Genomic DNA, 16032 nt, shown 5'->3' with positions numbered 1-16032 from the left:
GTAGAACGAATCGAAGAACGTATATTTCGTATGGCAACCTTTTTGACAATTGTTTTTGATTTTCATTTTTTAAGCGATCTTTTTACAGTTGTTTTCTGACGAACGTGAAGGGAACAGAAGTACAGCTAGCAATGGGAGTGGAAAGATTTATTATTAATTTATTTAATAGTAATTTATTTAGACGATCAGAAAAATAATTCACGCGAGATTATTTTTTATTACATACTGTGAACAGAATTTTTTGATTAGTAGACAATTTTCAAGCTGCGGTCAATCGGAGAAGTTGAGAAGAATAATTGAAACTAAATCGCCAGATAGTTCGTTCAAATTCCACAATACAATAAAACGAAATACATTCGGATATATTAAATGGATATGAACTACGATTTTCTATTGTACTACAATTCTGGCGACTTAGTATTCGTCTGAAAATATCACGCCAACAATCCGAATCTACATTTTCAACCAAACATCAAACACGATCTCAGCAAACATTCAGGCACCACATGTCACATAAAAGCACCAAATTGGCACCGACCATCGTCAAATATATCAAAGCTCTATGAGTAATCCGTAAAAATACATATTTCCAGTAAAACTGACGGACGTGTGCCGCCTGGAGAAAGATCCGGGCCCTTGTCCGGGCTCTGTGTTACGCTGGTATTATGACACCGTGCGTCAGATGTGTAGCCAATTTGTTTACGGCGGTTGTAAAGGCAATGCCAATAGATTCCTTACACGTGCTGCCTGTGAGCAGCGCTGCCCCGTAAAAGGTATCAGAAAAAGCAAAAAAGAAACAATCATAAAGAAAAAAAGAAAAAAAAAGGGAAAAGAATCCAAGAAAAAGAAAGTGATCAAATAAAAAGGATAGCAGAGAAAAGAGAAAACGGGGAGATCAAAGGAACAAGCTTATCTGCTTCTTGTATAACAGTATCGCTAGCAATATTCAGAAAGAGAGTCGTTTCTCGTTCATTGATATTTGAGGAATGGTTTAATATTGGATAATTGAGAAATTACTCTCGATGTTGTCGTTGGTGATGGTTCGTTTGTCGTTGTCTCTATTTGTTGGCACAAAATACGATTAACCCTTTGACAACTAATATTAACTCTGCTGTGATCATCGAATGTTTATTTCAGCAACGAAAAGGATTTGTATTATTTCAAGGAGATATTTAAAACGAAATTAAATCGCGGGATAACGTGTATCAATAAGAATATTTTCATTTTAACGTTAGAAAAATTCGATTGTATCGAATATGCCTAAAAGATATAACAGGGTTTTAACTAACGCTAAAATTCGCATGGGATGAAATTTCATCCATGACAGCTTCCGAGAAATAGTCGTGAAAATTATTATCTCTCGCCAGGTTTCATTCCATGTAAAGTATTTTCTTCAAAGTGACTGATGTCAAGGGGTTAACGAGAAAAGTGTTGATTGTAATTTGAATATCTTGGTTTTACAAATTTCTATTTCTTCTGCCTAACTATTGATCGTAATCGATTATATCAAGCATTGCCTTTTATCAAAGCACAGTATGCACTTAAAAGCACCCTTTCCATTTAAGTTGCACGCGATATCAAGCTGTCGTAGCGTTCTACGAGTCAATCCAATCAATGGAACTTGATTTTGTCGTATTATGTCCTCCGCAAAGCGGTTCTCGTCTCGAGATCGATCGTTCGATAGCTTTTGTCTGGCTTCGAACGAGCTCTCTCAATGGAGTAGTGCGATTTCCTTTCATTAATATTTTATGAGTGATCGCGTCGGTGATTTTTTATTGGTGGTATTACAAGAAAGAAGGAAAGTCATTTAACTTGGTTAATTCGTATGACTTTAAAATTCAAATAATCGAGCTTTTCTTATTCTTTCATGAACGCACTGATTTTATTTGTCTTATTTCTTAATTGGTCGATTGTGATAAGAGAATTTAACGGAAAAATTTTAAACGGGATATTTTTTATGGTGAAATGTAGAAATAGAACTGGTAGCTTATATTTCAAAGGTCGTAAGATAATTGCAATAACACAACAATTTACGACTTACAATAAATTATATAATTATGACCTTTATTTAATCTGTCAAAATAGTGAAACATAAAATTAAATATATAATGGTAGAAATAATTGTACACGATACTAAATATGCTTTAAGAATTATATTAAAGAATTTAAAGATTTATGCCACTTTTTAAGTAGTATAATGCGTATTTTATTTTGGAGATTGCTGCATATCATGTGTATTTTGTAAATTTTAAGCGTTTAAATGTTTCGTAAAATTTGAATTTTACTTGATTAAAACTTTAATCATTAAAACGTGATTAAAATTAACTAATTTCTATCTTCAGTTTTGATTTACTAGTTTGAAGTACTTATTACTTGAAGTGTACGTACATTTTTTTCATTGTTTTAATATTTTTTAGCACTCTGTATCGTGCATTAATTTAGAAAGAAAGACCGCAGATCGTTAACGACAATATACTACAATCTAATATTGCATGATATAATAATTAATGCGATTAACAGATAGTTGCTTGCTGCCACGAGCCGAAGGTAACTGTGGCGAGAAGCAATCTCGATGGTACTTTGATCAGTCGGAGAATCGGTGCATGCCATTCTATTATACCGGTTGCGGTGGGAATAAAAATAATTTCGAATCTAGGGACGCATGCGAGTCTGATTGCCCGACTAAAATTGGTAAGACTTCGTCTAATCACATTCATCTTATTTTCATCATATTTCTTAAACATACAACTATCTCTTCTCTGTTTTGTCTAAACTTTAGGTTCTTTTAAATTATAAAGTATCTTTCAACATATTCCTTTTAGTATAAATTAACAAAAAATAATCTAACGCTTACAACTTAATTAACGCTTTCCGTGTCAGTTTCGCTGTATTACCGTTATTGTTCCTTTCTTGTGTAATTGTTCTCGATGTCAACCGTACCGCATGCACGTAAATTGTTTTACGGATTACACTCGAATGTGCGTTTTTTGCAAAAACAAATATATTCTTAATATACGTCCATCGCATAAATATATTTGCAATAAATTAAGTTATATACGTTGTATGTTGCTTTATTTGTTACAAAATGTGAGGAAAGAAGTTCAATAAATCTTTAAAACGAATGAAAGGAAAACGAAAGAGATTTATTACAGAATTTTTCAAGAAATTGTTCCCGACGATTATTCGAGATTCAGGATAATATTTTAGTGATTTTCCAAGGATTTTATTGAGCTTTTTACTTCTCGGTATCATATGCTGAAACAAGGCAGATTTCTTATGCTATCTTTGTCCAAACACAGAACAAGACACCTGTCTCCTGCCCGCGCTTTTGGGAGAATGCCACAATTATACTCAACGATGGTACTACGATTCGTACGAACAACAATGTAGACAATTTTACTATGGTGGTTGCGGTGGGAACGAGAATAATTTTGTTACCGAACAAGATTGCTTTAACAGGTGCCAAACTACCACTAGCACCATCACACCATCGGAAGAGGACGGATTTAGACCAGGTAATATTTTTTGTAGCTAAAATATCGGATATTTTGTCTAATACAACCCCAATATTTGCAGATAAAATGGAACATTGGGATTACATGAATTAAACATAAAAATGCGAATTTAAAGTTTAATACGTAAAATTTTCCAGATTTCTGCTTCCTTTCGAAGTATACTGGTCAATGCTCCGAAGAACACGTCAAATGGTTCTACGACAGCGGCGATGGTGTCTGCAAGCAATTTATGTATAGCGGCTGCCAGAGCAATGGAAATAATTTCGACAGTCACGAAGAGTGCGAATATCGATGTGGAGATGTTCAAGGTTTGTATCATTACACATTACACATATGTGACTGCGCTTTCTCTTGCACAATTCAACCAATATTATTAACTAGTGAAACTTTGAAATAGAAAATGAAATTAGAATTAATAATGCAGTATCGTGGAAAGATTAATCAAGAAAGACCCGATGAAATACAGTGCAAATAGAAGGTGGAAGTACTCATAGGCCAGAAGGGAGGGAAAATTCCAACGGGCCAAGTGGCTCATCAATATGTCCTTTAGAAAAATAGTTACTTGGAAAGGCGTACGTGACCATCGTCGGTCATGGACGACTGCGGAACGCGTGCGTGTTGTGGGAATACGAAAACTATGATGATAAAGGGATGTCTTGGTGGAGAAAGTCAGTTAGTATAATTGTTCGTTAGTTGAGAGTTAGTTGCGAGCGAGTTGGGGGCGAGTTGCGAGTTAGTTGCGAGAGAGTCGTTAGCCATTAGTTGTCGAGTTGTCGTGAGTTGTTAGTTGTGAATTATCCATTTAGTTGTTTTAGTTATATTACATTACTACATTAAGCTCTAATTAAGTAATCATCGTTTTCTTGTTTCAATCACCGTAAATAAATTTACCATAAATATTAAATTTACCATAATCACTATAATAAATTCTCTTGCACTATAGTAACAAGTTTGACAACAAAAGACACGAAATTCTGAAAATAAGCTTTACAAATTGCAAGTCGTTTAATTATAATTTGAGAAAAATGGAGAAATAATTACTTTAAATATAATACTTACTACTAATTGATCTAATGGTTACACTATGTATCTTCCTCATACTTTTTTCTTTTTACTTCTTTCTTCAGATCCATGCACTCTACCCAAAGTCATTGGTCCCTGCAATGGTGTCGTTAAACAACACTACTACGACCATCAATCAGATTCTTGCTACGAATTCGAATATAGCGGTTGCCAGGGTAATAAGAATCGTTTCCAGGATAAAGAATCCTGTGAAAGGAAGTGTCAGAAACATGTTCAAACAGAAACACCTGCAAATGTTACTGTCGTACCTATTGTATCACTTGAAACTGTCTCGAAGAATCCGATTTGTTACAAGACTGTCGATCCTGGTTCTTGCAATGGTGATATCACCGCTTATTACTATGATTCACACAATCAGTTGTGTCAGGCGTTTATCTATGGCGGCTGTGAAGGAAACGCGAATAGGTTCCAGACGGAAGAACAGTGTGAACGTCTTTGCGGAAAATTCCATGGTCAAGGTATGTGTAGTGATTTTATTACTTTTATTACTATTCAGGCAGCATGGTTTGTAGGACTATAGCTCTATATACAGGATATTACAAAATTTATCGGAAAAATATCTACAGATATATGCATAGAATCGATTCTAGACATCAAGATGATGACAAAATTTTAATGGATTTATAGATATAGCTACATTTGAATCTTTCGTAATGAAACTTAATTTAACAGCAATTTATCAACGTTATTAGTTATGATATAACTATAGCCAAATTCTAAACAAGATTCGGGGTAAAATTGTATTTTTAGAGATTTTAGACATTTTAAGCGGTTTTGTTATCGTTTTATAATTCTTTTTACTATTCTTAGGATATTTAGTAAGATAAAATTCAGTGATATTATATAGATATATAATGATTATATAAAACAGATTAATAAATATTGATTCTATTTAAAATATATTCATGAATTATTGTCTAATTTTTCTATTGTCTAATCAACAGATTATCATATGTATTCCAAAGAAATTGAGTAATAATTTGAAAGATTCCTCTGTTGTGCAACTTTATTAAATCTTTATTAAAAAATTCTTTTTACAGATATGTGTAATCTACCAGTGGATTCTGGCGTTTGTAGAGGCTCTTTCGCCAAATACTACTATGATTATGTCAGTCGCGTTTGTCGCGAATTTCTGTACGGCGGATGTGAAGGCAACGCGAATAGATTCAGCACGATGGCAGAGTGTGAATCGATTTGCATTCATCACGAAGAACCCGTGCCACCTGGAAACGGTACCAGCCTCTCAAGCTTGTGTAAGTACTTCCACTCGTTTGATACGCAAAATTCCACCCAAACTTACTAACAACGTAAACGATCTCCGAAATCTTTAAACGAAACGCGAAAGAAATTCGAAAGAATATTACTCGAAAAGAATTTCTCATAATTTTCTATCAATAAATCTTTGAAAAGAAATCGGGAATTTCTTTTCGAGAGAATAAAATTAGCTCGCGACAACAATAATTTTGAACAATGATGATCCAGCGATTTGCAAAGAACCGGTCGACACAGGATCTTGTGCTTCGGGTCGACATGATTATACCAAGCGATTCTATTTCGACGACGAACAACAAACATGTCGAGGGTTCATTTATACTGGATGTGGTGGAAATCGTAACAGATTCAAGACTTTCGAGTCTTGCATTAGCACTTGTCTTACCAGTAAGTCGAGTAAGTCGAGGAACGGTGTTCCCCAACGATCTAAACGATATTTTTGTTACATGTTTAATATTTTGAGCTTCGAACATGGTGAACACATTTTCATTATTGTATATCACTGTACATTGTAGCCTTAATGTTTCATATCAATGTTGTTACAAATCCTTTGTTGTTACCTTTCCCTAACATCCTTTTTCTATCTGGAGGGGAAGAGCACGATAAATCACATTTTCTATTTCTCTTTTACAAAGCAATGGATTTTAATTTAACTGTTTAATTTTAATCATTTTACTTTAAAATATTCCTTCCGAGTCATAAAGCGACATTGTCTGTTTGTCTGAAAAACTCTGCTTCTTATTTTTCCACAGTTTTTATTTCTCAACCGTTTATCCTATCAGCTATTATTGTTCCTAGTTGTAAGCTTCAAAATTTGTGTAATATTGCTTTCACCGCAATATGTTTTTTATTATTCTTTTATTATTACTTTTTGTATACATTTTTATATTTTTTTCTTTCTATTGTAAGAATGTTTGTATTTTTCTTTGCTGTGACTGTAATGGGTGTTTTCATAGCTACTAACGAGATCGACTCCGAAGAGAATAAAAAGGATCCTTGTGCGGAAGCTCGCGAGGAATGCAATATGATTCGTTGTCCTTACGGCAAAGAGGAGTTCGTAGATTCTCAGGATTGCGGACGATGTCGTTGCGTGGATCCTTGCAGGACACAGGCTTGTCCCGATGACACCAAATGTGCTATTACTCTGGTTGGTACCGAGGATGGCACCGAATACAGAGGAGTTTGTAGATCAGGTAACTGGAAACATTAAGTTCTTTATATTTTCTATATTTTCTGTATTGAAGATAAAAAAGGAGAACATTCGGTAGATCGATAAAATTAAAAATACCTTCTCTTCTTTTTTAATCTTCTTTTCATTTATCGATTTCAGATCCAGTCATAACCAAATCCACTTACAAGAATCCAAATACCATATCCATCCTAACTTTGTTAATTTTTCCCTCTTCTAACGAAAGTCTGCCGATTTCGACTGACGACAAATTACATAGTAAAGTAATTAAACATTTTTCTCCTTTTAATAAGAAACAAACCGACATTAACATCTAGAATTGGTGCTCCTCTTTTTATCTCGTAGACCAAATGAATTTCTCTTGCCATGATTTAACTTTGCAATTTACCGCTCACATTCACGATAAACCTATTAAATATATGACGAAAAATTGTTATACGAATGACGTCAACTAATAGTTTCCCAATTACTATTACTTGCATAATTTAACTGTATATAATATAATAATTCGTTTTTAATTTAGTTACGAAACCAGGCCGCTGTCCGAGCGTGTCGAACAGCACAAGATGCGAACAGGAATGTCTCACAGACGCTGATTGCGCCGGAGAAATGAAATGTTGTAACAATGGCTGCGGCGCTTCCTGTCTTGAACCGGCTGTCGATGAAGTTCTATCGACTACTCCACGACCGGTAATCACTGCACGGCCGGTTGGTTCGGAACCAGCTTCGATCAAGCCACCGGAAGAACCAAACGTTAGCGCTCAGGAGGGTGGCTATGTGACATTGAAGTGTGTTGCTTTCGGGCATCCAAAACCAACCATTACGTGGAGGAAGGGCACAATGCTGGTGAGATTTTTTATAAATTATAAAATATAATCTTAGTTCTAGGAAAACACGCGTTCTGCCTTCATGTCTATAATCTTCAATTTTATCGGATCCTGAATTTATCGGAAAAACGATTGCAAATTGATGAAATTGGATAAAACTTAAAGTTAGGGATATTATTAAAGTATGAGATGTATGGTGTAATAGGTACGGAAGGTACACTCAAGTATGTTCAACCAATAACATTTATTAAACTCTATCACTCGATAACAATGAATAACAATTAACAATTAACAACAGCGACGATTAACCGATCTCTCGAAAATACCCGACTCGTTTCTTTTCGCCATTCGCGCTTCGCGGCTCGGGGTAGAATGTCCTTTTTTCAGATCTATCTGATTCTTCCCTTCGTTACCCCCACTAGCGTGCGTTCATTAGATTTGCCGCCGCGGCTGGCACGTGTATGCTCTTCCGAGAAATTCGGCGGAAGGAGCGTGAAGATATCGATGGCACATTGGGCACGTCGGTGTTGCGCTTTGACGGCATAGAGCTTTGTATCCGCCACAGTACCCCCTTACCAGTGATAACGTTACGTAAATAAAAAATATATAAATATTACAAAGCAGTGCACGTTCGCCGGTTCCTAACGCCTATCCGAAACCTGCCTGAAGCCGATTTAGAAATCGGACTCTTCGCCCAGACCGCGTAACGTATCTATTCCGGGTATTTTCTTCGTTCGTCGTTTGGTTATTGTCGTTTGCCCCGTTTTTGTCACGAACATTCGTTTGGTCTACCGGAATTAGCACGTTGCGAGTCTCAGCGGTTCTTTGCTCGAGGTCTTCGGGAATGACGAACGCGGGCTTCAACCGACCTACGGAAACCATTATGTCGCGATTATTTATTTTTTACCGTATATGTCTTATCGCCTCTCTGTATAACTTTATACGGCCCATCGTACGGTGGCTGTAATGGTCCTCCAATCGCGCGTCATGGCGCACAAACACGTATGGCGACGTCTCTAATTCCTTGAAAACGAAAATTTTACGCCGTGACGCGTAACCGGGTGTGGTCTGATCCTCTCCATACGTTCTCTCAGCCGATTCGCGTATTCCGAGTTGGCCCGTTGACTAGTTGATAAGAAGAATTCCGCCGGCAAACATGTGCCGGTGCCGTAAATCATTTCGGCCGCCGTTGCGTTTAGGTCCTTTATCGCGGCTCTCATACCTACTAAGACGATCGGCAGAATTCCGACCCAGTTGCTCGTGTCGTGGTATTTAATCGCCGCCTTTAGTTGTCTGTGTAGGCGTTCTACTATCCCGTTAGACGCTGGATGGTAGGCCGTTGTACGCAGATATTTGACGCCGAGCAACCGGCATAATTCCTCGAATAAACGCGATTCGAATTGACGTCCTTGATCGGTCGTAATTTTCAAAGGTACGCCGAAACGAGATATCCAGGTAGAAAGGAGGGCCGAAGCCACGGTTGGCGCTTCCATATCGGCGATAGGAATGGCTTCGCGAAACGCGAAAAACGATCTATACATGTTAGACAATACTGGTATCCTTGCGAATATTGCATGGCGATGATGTCTAAGTGTATATGCTCGAACCGGCATGCTAACTTTCCAAACGTTCCAACAGGCGAGAATACGTGCCTGGTGACTTTATTGCGCTGACATGCGTCCACGTTCGGCAATCTTTATTTACGGACGGCCAGACGAAGCGCGTACTTACCAATTTTTGCATATCACGCATCCCCGGATGGGAAAAGTCCATATAGCGATTGGAATACGATGCGCCGTAACGGTTCCGGTACGTACGGTCGCACGGTCTCGGCTGTAATATCGCAATAAGTTTCTCTGCCCCTTTTATATGTCGGATATCGATCGTAAACTGTCCGACGTAGTCCAGATGTCGAAACTATCTTGGCGAACACTTGTCGAGGTTCTGGTTGAACGCGTAAATTAGGGGTTTGTGATCTGTATAGATCGCGAATTCTCTACCTTCGACGGCATGTCGAAAGCGTTTAACCGCGTAGTACATCGCCAGCAATTCCCGATCCTACGCTCTGTATTTTCGTTGCGCGGGGGATAGAATCTTCGTCATAAAGCCTAGTGGTTGCCAAGAATCGTTGACGCGCTGCTGAAATACCGCACCAATAGCGTAGTCGGATGCGTCAACCGCGAGGCTAACAGGCGCGCCGGGGATCGGGTGCGCTAACATTGTCGCGTCGGCCAAAACGCGTTTCGACTCGCGGAAGCTTTTTTCGGCACGCTCGGACCACTCAATAGACGCGTTGCGCTTCGTTGTGCCTTTCAATAAGTCGTTGAGTGGTCGGAAAGTATGCGCGGCTCTCGGTATGAAACATCTGTAAAAGTTAATCACACCGAGATATCTTCGAAGATCTTTAACCAGCCAGCGGCTTTATCCCTTCGGCGGTTACAGTATAACCGAGGAATTGAATTTCGCGGACGCCGAATTCGCACTTCGCGCTATTAATAACGACCCCGTAGTCGTTGAGGCGTTTAAACAGGACCCGCAAGTGTTCGCGGTGTTGCTCGTCATTCTCGGAAGCTACGAGGAAATCGTCTATATATGCGTAGACGAAATCAAGACCTCGTACGATTTCGTCCACAAATCTCTGACATGTTTGCGCGGCGTTCCGAAGCCCAAACATCATCTTGGTCGCTTCGAACAGACCGAACGGTGTTGTTATGGCTGTTTTCTCGACATCTTCCAGTGCAATCAGACTTTGATGGTAAGCGCGAACGAGGTCGATTTTAGAAAAAATGCGCTTACCATGTAAGTCTGTGCGAAATCCTCTATGTGCGGCGGTGTATATTTGTCCGGGATGGTGCGGGCGTTCAACGGCCGGTAGTCGCCACACGGTCGAATCCCTCCGTCCTTTTTTGGAACGACGTGTAAGTCCATGCCCATGGACTTCTCGATGGCTGCATCACGCCTTGCTCACTCATGACTTCGAACTCCGTCTTAACCTGTTTAAGTCGGTCAGGTGTGAGTCGGCGGGGTTTGATGTAGACAGGTGGGCCTGGTGTGGTTTCGATGTGATGTACCACACCGTACCGAGTTTTCTCTCGTCCAAAAGCCGGTGGGCGGGTTAGATCCGGAAATTCGGCGAGGAGTCGGTGATACGTCGATTCTCCGATAATTGTCTTGATCGACGCCGTCTGAGTCGTGGCCGTATCCTCTCGTCGACCGGTTCGAAATAGAATCTATAAGGCGTTTATTCCTCGCGTCCACCCACAATTCGTAATGACTGAGGAAATCCACACCGATGATGGGTGTGTCGACGTCCGCTGTAATGAAACGCCATTTCATCGCTCGACGCAATGCCAAGTCGAGGGACACTAGGATGGTGCCGTAGGTCGCGATGCGTGACCTGTTAGCCGCGAACAATTCGTACGTATCTTCGTTCGCGGGCCCGTGTATTTTGTTGCGCGGAAATACACATACGTTGGCGCCGGTGTCCGCTAGGAAGGAGATTTTTGAGTTCCTGTCCCTCACAAATATGCGGCGGGATGTTAGGCCGTCGTCGCTTGCCGCGTTTACGGATGGCCGGCCTCGTTTCCCTGGTTCCATGTACATGGTGAACGGCACTTCTTCGCGCGTGCTCGGAACGTCGCATGATAGTAACGAAGACCGGAATCCTGTGACTCTTCTCTCGGGCGCGGTCCGTACCGTCTCGTGTTTGGACGTTGGTAGCGGCGCCAATCGAGGCGCAGTGCCTCGATTTGTGCCTCTATTCTGGAGAGCCTGCCATCCGACGATTCAGGGGGGCGATCTCGCCGTTCGCTTCCCGCTCTTTCGGTCTCGATAACAGCGACCTTCTGTCTTCTCAACGAATGTGTCTCGTAGATCCGGTCGGCCGCCCGCGTCAACTTTTCTACGTCCGTTTCATCCACCGCGGCCAGAGCGATGTCTAGATATTCCGGAAGTCGCTCCCTCCAGCATGTGAGGAGGAAATCGTCCGGCATGGAGGGACCGGCTAGTCTTCTCACGTGTTGGTAGAATTGGGACGGCTTTCGGTCGCCCAATCAGTCAGCAGCCTGCGTGACCTCGTGCCGGCATTATCAGCCAACTCTCGAATGATCTCGTTTTTTAACTTATCGTACTGTTCCGCCACTGGTATTCTCTTCACGTCCTCGATATGCGACAGATACCGGTCGCCGAGGCACCTGACGAGGGTCGCGAACTTTCGCTTGTCGTCCGTAAGATCCATGTCCTCGAATTGCATCTCCAGAAGCGTAAACCACGCCGTGACCTCCGAAGGCTGCAGCGGGGGCATGTTAATTATTTGGCAGGCTCGTTGTGTGTCGTTCACGATCCCGTCGGTATTTGCCATCGCACAGCTGTTTTAATTCGCGACGTTTAGAGTCTCAGTATCACTATCACAGTCACTTCTTTAGCTTTAACTCACGTCGAGGTCACCAGTTTGAGGTGTATCGTGTAATAGGTACTGAAGGTACACTCAAGTATGTTCAACCAATAACGTTTATTAAACTCTATCACTCGATAACAATGAATAACAATTAACAATTAACAACAGTTGACGCTTGACGACGATTAACAACAGCGACGATTGACCGATCTCTCGAAAATACCCGACTCGTTTCTCTTCGCCATTCGCGCTTCGCGGCTCGGGGTAGAATGTCCTTTTTTCAGATCTATCTGATTCTTCCCTTCGTTACCCCCACTAGCGTGCGTTCATTAGATGTGCCGCCGCGGCTGGCACGTGTATGCTCTTCCGAGAAATTCGGCGGAAGGAGCGTGAAGATATCGATGGCACATTGGGCACGTCGGTGTTGCGTTTTGACGGCGTAGCGCTTTGTATCACGAAGCCGTTGGAAAGTTCCGTGATCCGTGCCGCCACAAGTATTATAAAAAAGGATTTGTGTTGTTTTAAATTTTATCGGATCCTGCCTTTGTAAGAATAAAAGACTAGAAATAAATGACGTTAGATAAGGATTAGAGTATTGCAAAATTTAAATATTAGATGAAATTGTAATAATAACAAAGATTAATGACTCCAGATTGCAGCTTCAGAGAGCAGGCGTCGCATATTGCTCGATGGTTCTCTTCAAATCATTAATTTAGACCGATACGACGGAGGAACTTATGTCTGCACAGCTGACAATGGTTTAGGACCACCGGTAAGAGTGGAATACCAATTGGTGGTCACAGGTACGTACTATACGTTAAGTACTAGAAAGACTGTCTTGACGTCTTGTAATGATGAATGTATCGTGCATCGTAGACTTAATGATTGATCTCTTTACTTGATCTTTTAGTAGCTGATCTAACCAATTTTATGTAGAAATGTTCTGCCATGTGTTTACTAGTAATAGCACGTTTTAACTATTCACTTAAAAAGAATTGCAATTAATTAGAACAAGAAGAAAATGGAAACACAAATATATCCATAAACCGCGGCAGAGTTAGCTTTACTTTTAAACTACCTTTCTTTGCAATAATTGGTGATGGTATTCAACGTTCTTCTCTTCTGCATGCTGTTTTCTCTTACACACTATACAGAGCCGAGAGAACTGGCTGCGGCTATCATTGGAGAGCCTAACGCTAGCGTGACGGTAACCATGAACTCCCCCATATCTCTGCACTGCTACGCGTGGGGTTGGCCTAGACCTTTTGTCACTTGGTGGCAAGGCGATCGCATGTTACCACTGTCTTCGGAAATTTACGAACAGGATTCCGACTACACGCTTTTGATCCGAACCGTCACGCTGCCCACGTTGGGCGTTTACACATGTCAAGCGTTTAACGCGATTGGCAGAGCTGCCTCTTGGTCGGTAATATTACAAGCTGTCGGTCCAGTGTACAACATCAATCCCGAATACGAACAATATCTCAAGTATCTGGTCGATCCTCCTAAAAAAGATGAGAATATTCTGTATCCCTATAGACCTAACAGAACTCAAACTACTGACTTTCATACCTATGGATTTGTGTACACTACCAGACAAACACATATTTCTACGGTCAATCCTATTGGATATACTACTTTGGACTTTGCTTCGAGGTTCAGAGGTGAGAGGGTACTCTACTGTAGTCTTTTCCCGTTTTCCCATTGCACCGTACTGAAAGATATTGTCAAAATATTAAATATATTATCAATTAGGATTTTGATGTTTTCCAAATTCATATCATAGAATTATTTATAATAATAAAATGAAATGGAAGAAAGGTATTGGTTAATACTAGAATTTTTTAATTCGTTATTCCTGCAATTAGTAAAAATTTGTGAATCCTATAGATAAAATTAATGCTGACTTTTATTGAAATGATGTTAAACAGAAGTGGCACGCATATCTTTCGAGAGCACAGTGCAATTTGGTTTTTCTCTCTTCTTTTGTAACGACTGCGAATGCTTCGGTTTCATTATATGTTATATTGACCATGCTTAATTTGCTTGCATGCATGTTCTTACTAGTAATGATTATGTTCAATTTATGTACAATGTTTATGTTAATAATAAACGTCGATAAAAAGAGGTAAGCACACGATCTATAATATACTCAAATTACTTTCTGTATTTTTTCTTTCTTTCTTTTTTTCTCTTGACAATTTCATTTACAAATATTTCTTAATGTGAAATCAATTATTTCGCAGTGCCTGTCACGGCCAACATATCGATAGGACAAAACCAATTCCCAGAAGGTAGTGACGTTACTATCGCTTGTAACGTCGATGGATATCCGATTCCTCGAGTATTGTGGTACAAAGATAACGAGCTGATCCACCAAAACAATCGAATTCAAATTACTGGTAGGTACTTCTATTTATCTAGCATTATTGAATAATTCATTTTTTCAGCAGAGAAATTCTTCAAAAAATTTGTGAAATTTTATTTCCAGATTTGAACAGACTTGTGATCAGCGACGCAAATCGAGAAGACTCTGGTCAATACCGTTGCGAAGCGAACAACGATTATTCGTCTGCTTTTGCGATGGTGGATATACAAGTTGCTGGTAAACCTTTGTGTTTTCTATATACTGTACAGACGAAAGTATCCGAAAGCTGAAATCAAAATTAATTTTTACTGACCAGTATAATTTTAAAATAATATTTTATTTACCATTATTTTATTTACGCAAATTTTAAAACAACTATAACTTCTAGAAACAGAAATTTTTGAATTTTAAGTATTCAACTTGTCAATAATAATATATATATGTCGGAGATGAAAGAACACCGGAGCCTTTGGAATTTTGGATAATCCCTTAACACCGTAATCTAGATTCTATCATAGGCGTAATTAAACAATTGTCGTCATTCGATCCGATTGTATTTGTTCGAGATTTGTGATAATGAACTTGGGCTCGAGGCGACAGCCAGTCGCCGAACGTAGCCGCGGTCACGGGATGAATGCTTTGTCTAACAAAAGTATGGAGTAATTCTATAGCTCTCCTTAAAAGAAATATTTGTGGCGGCACGCGACAGTAAACATCCCAACGGTTTCTGTCCCGTGGCTCGCCACACGCAGACCCTATTCTTCGAGTAAGATGATTGCCAGATGTCGATGCGTCTCCGCAGTACATGTTCAGCTAGCCTGAGGGCCCGTTATAAATCTTAAGATTTAGTTGACTAAAGTTCTTCAAACAGACAAACAGTCTTTGTCCCAACTACGGGAAGATAGGGGAGACCTATTTTTTTCAACGAACGGCGTCTCCCACTAGCAACGTCAATTTCCCTTACTTTCTGAACGAAGGCTATCCTCGACGAATTCGATGATCTTGTCGCGTAATTTTTAGGGTTGGTTGGTGAAAATAAAATATAGTTGAGTCGTAACACAACAATTAACTTTGTTTTAATCAACCTTTATTGTGAATTCACCAATCACAATGTAACACGCACTGAATTAGCATAAATCACAATTCACTCCAACCACGTTATGTAAGACTTAATTACAACAATACATTAAGTACGCGACTTATAAGGGTAGAGACCGATATAGATATGTTGACTATTCTAAGGATACAGAATAAGTGAAGTTTTACTGACGATACTGTGTCTGAGGAAAGCTAGGGGTGGGTGTGTCTAAGGACACGGGACTATCGGATTTGTTGATGACAATTTTGGTTAAGGAAGTGAGGGCAGTAGACACCGTCTCCGA

At 39.8% G+C, this 16032-nt stretch overlaps 1 protein-coding gene across 9 annotated transcripts in view; it reads left to right on the top strand.

The window, feature by feature from the left end:
* Window positions 1-16032, top strand: part of LOC126872189 (papilin) — a 162698-nt gene that overhangs the window by 142263 nt on the left and 4403 nt on the right. For 3 of the 9 annotated variants that reach the window (XM_050631821.1, XM_050631822.1, XM_050631820.1), the window contains exons 27-38: window positions 594-773; window positions 3300-3515; window positions 3653-3823; window positions 4643-5056; window positions 5639-5851; window positions 6081-6266; window positions 6827-7063; window positions 7583-7905; window positions 12935-13085; window positions 13437-13946; window positions 14529-14684; window positions 14774-14887. In XM_050631821.1, the coding sequence (XP_050487778.1) occupies window positions 594-773; window positions 3300-3515; window positions 3653-3823; window positions 4643-5056; window positions 5639-5851; window positions 6081-6266; window positions 6827-7063; window positions 7583-7905; window positions 12935-13085; window positions 13437-13946; window positions 14529-14684; window positions 14774-14887 (2871 nt within the window). Of the gene's footprint in view, window positions 1-593; window positions 774-2520; window positions 2692-3299; window positions 3516-3652; window positions 3824-4642; window positions 5057-5638; window positions 5852-6080; window positions 6267-6826; window positions 7064-7582; window positions 7906-12934; window positions 13086-13436; window positions 13947-14528; window positions 14685-14773; window positions 14888-16032 lie in introns of all 9 variants that reach the window. The other 6 variants (XM_050631825.1, XM_050631824.1, XM_050631823.1 and 3 more) reach the window with 6 other exon arrangements.

This window comes from Bombus huntii, chromosome 12 (genome assembly GCF_024542735.1).
Source record: "Bombus huntii isolate Logan2020A chromosome 12, iyBomHunt1.1, whole genome shotgun sequence".
NCBI lineage: Eukaryota > Metazoa > Arthropoda > Insecta > Hymenoptera > Apidae > Bombus > Bombus huntii.
Note: the sequence above shows the minus strand (reverse complement) of the source record. Positions and strands in the feature narration are given on the sequence as shown.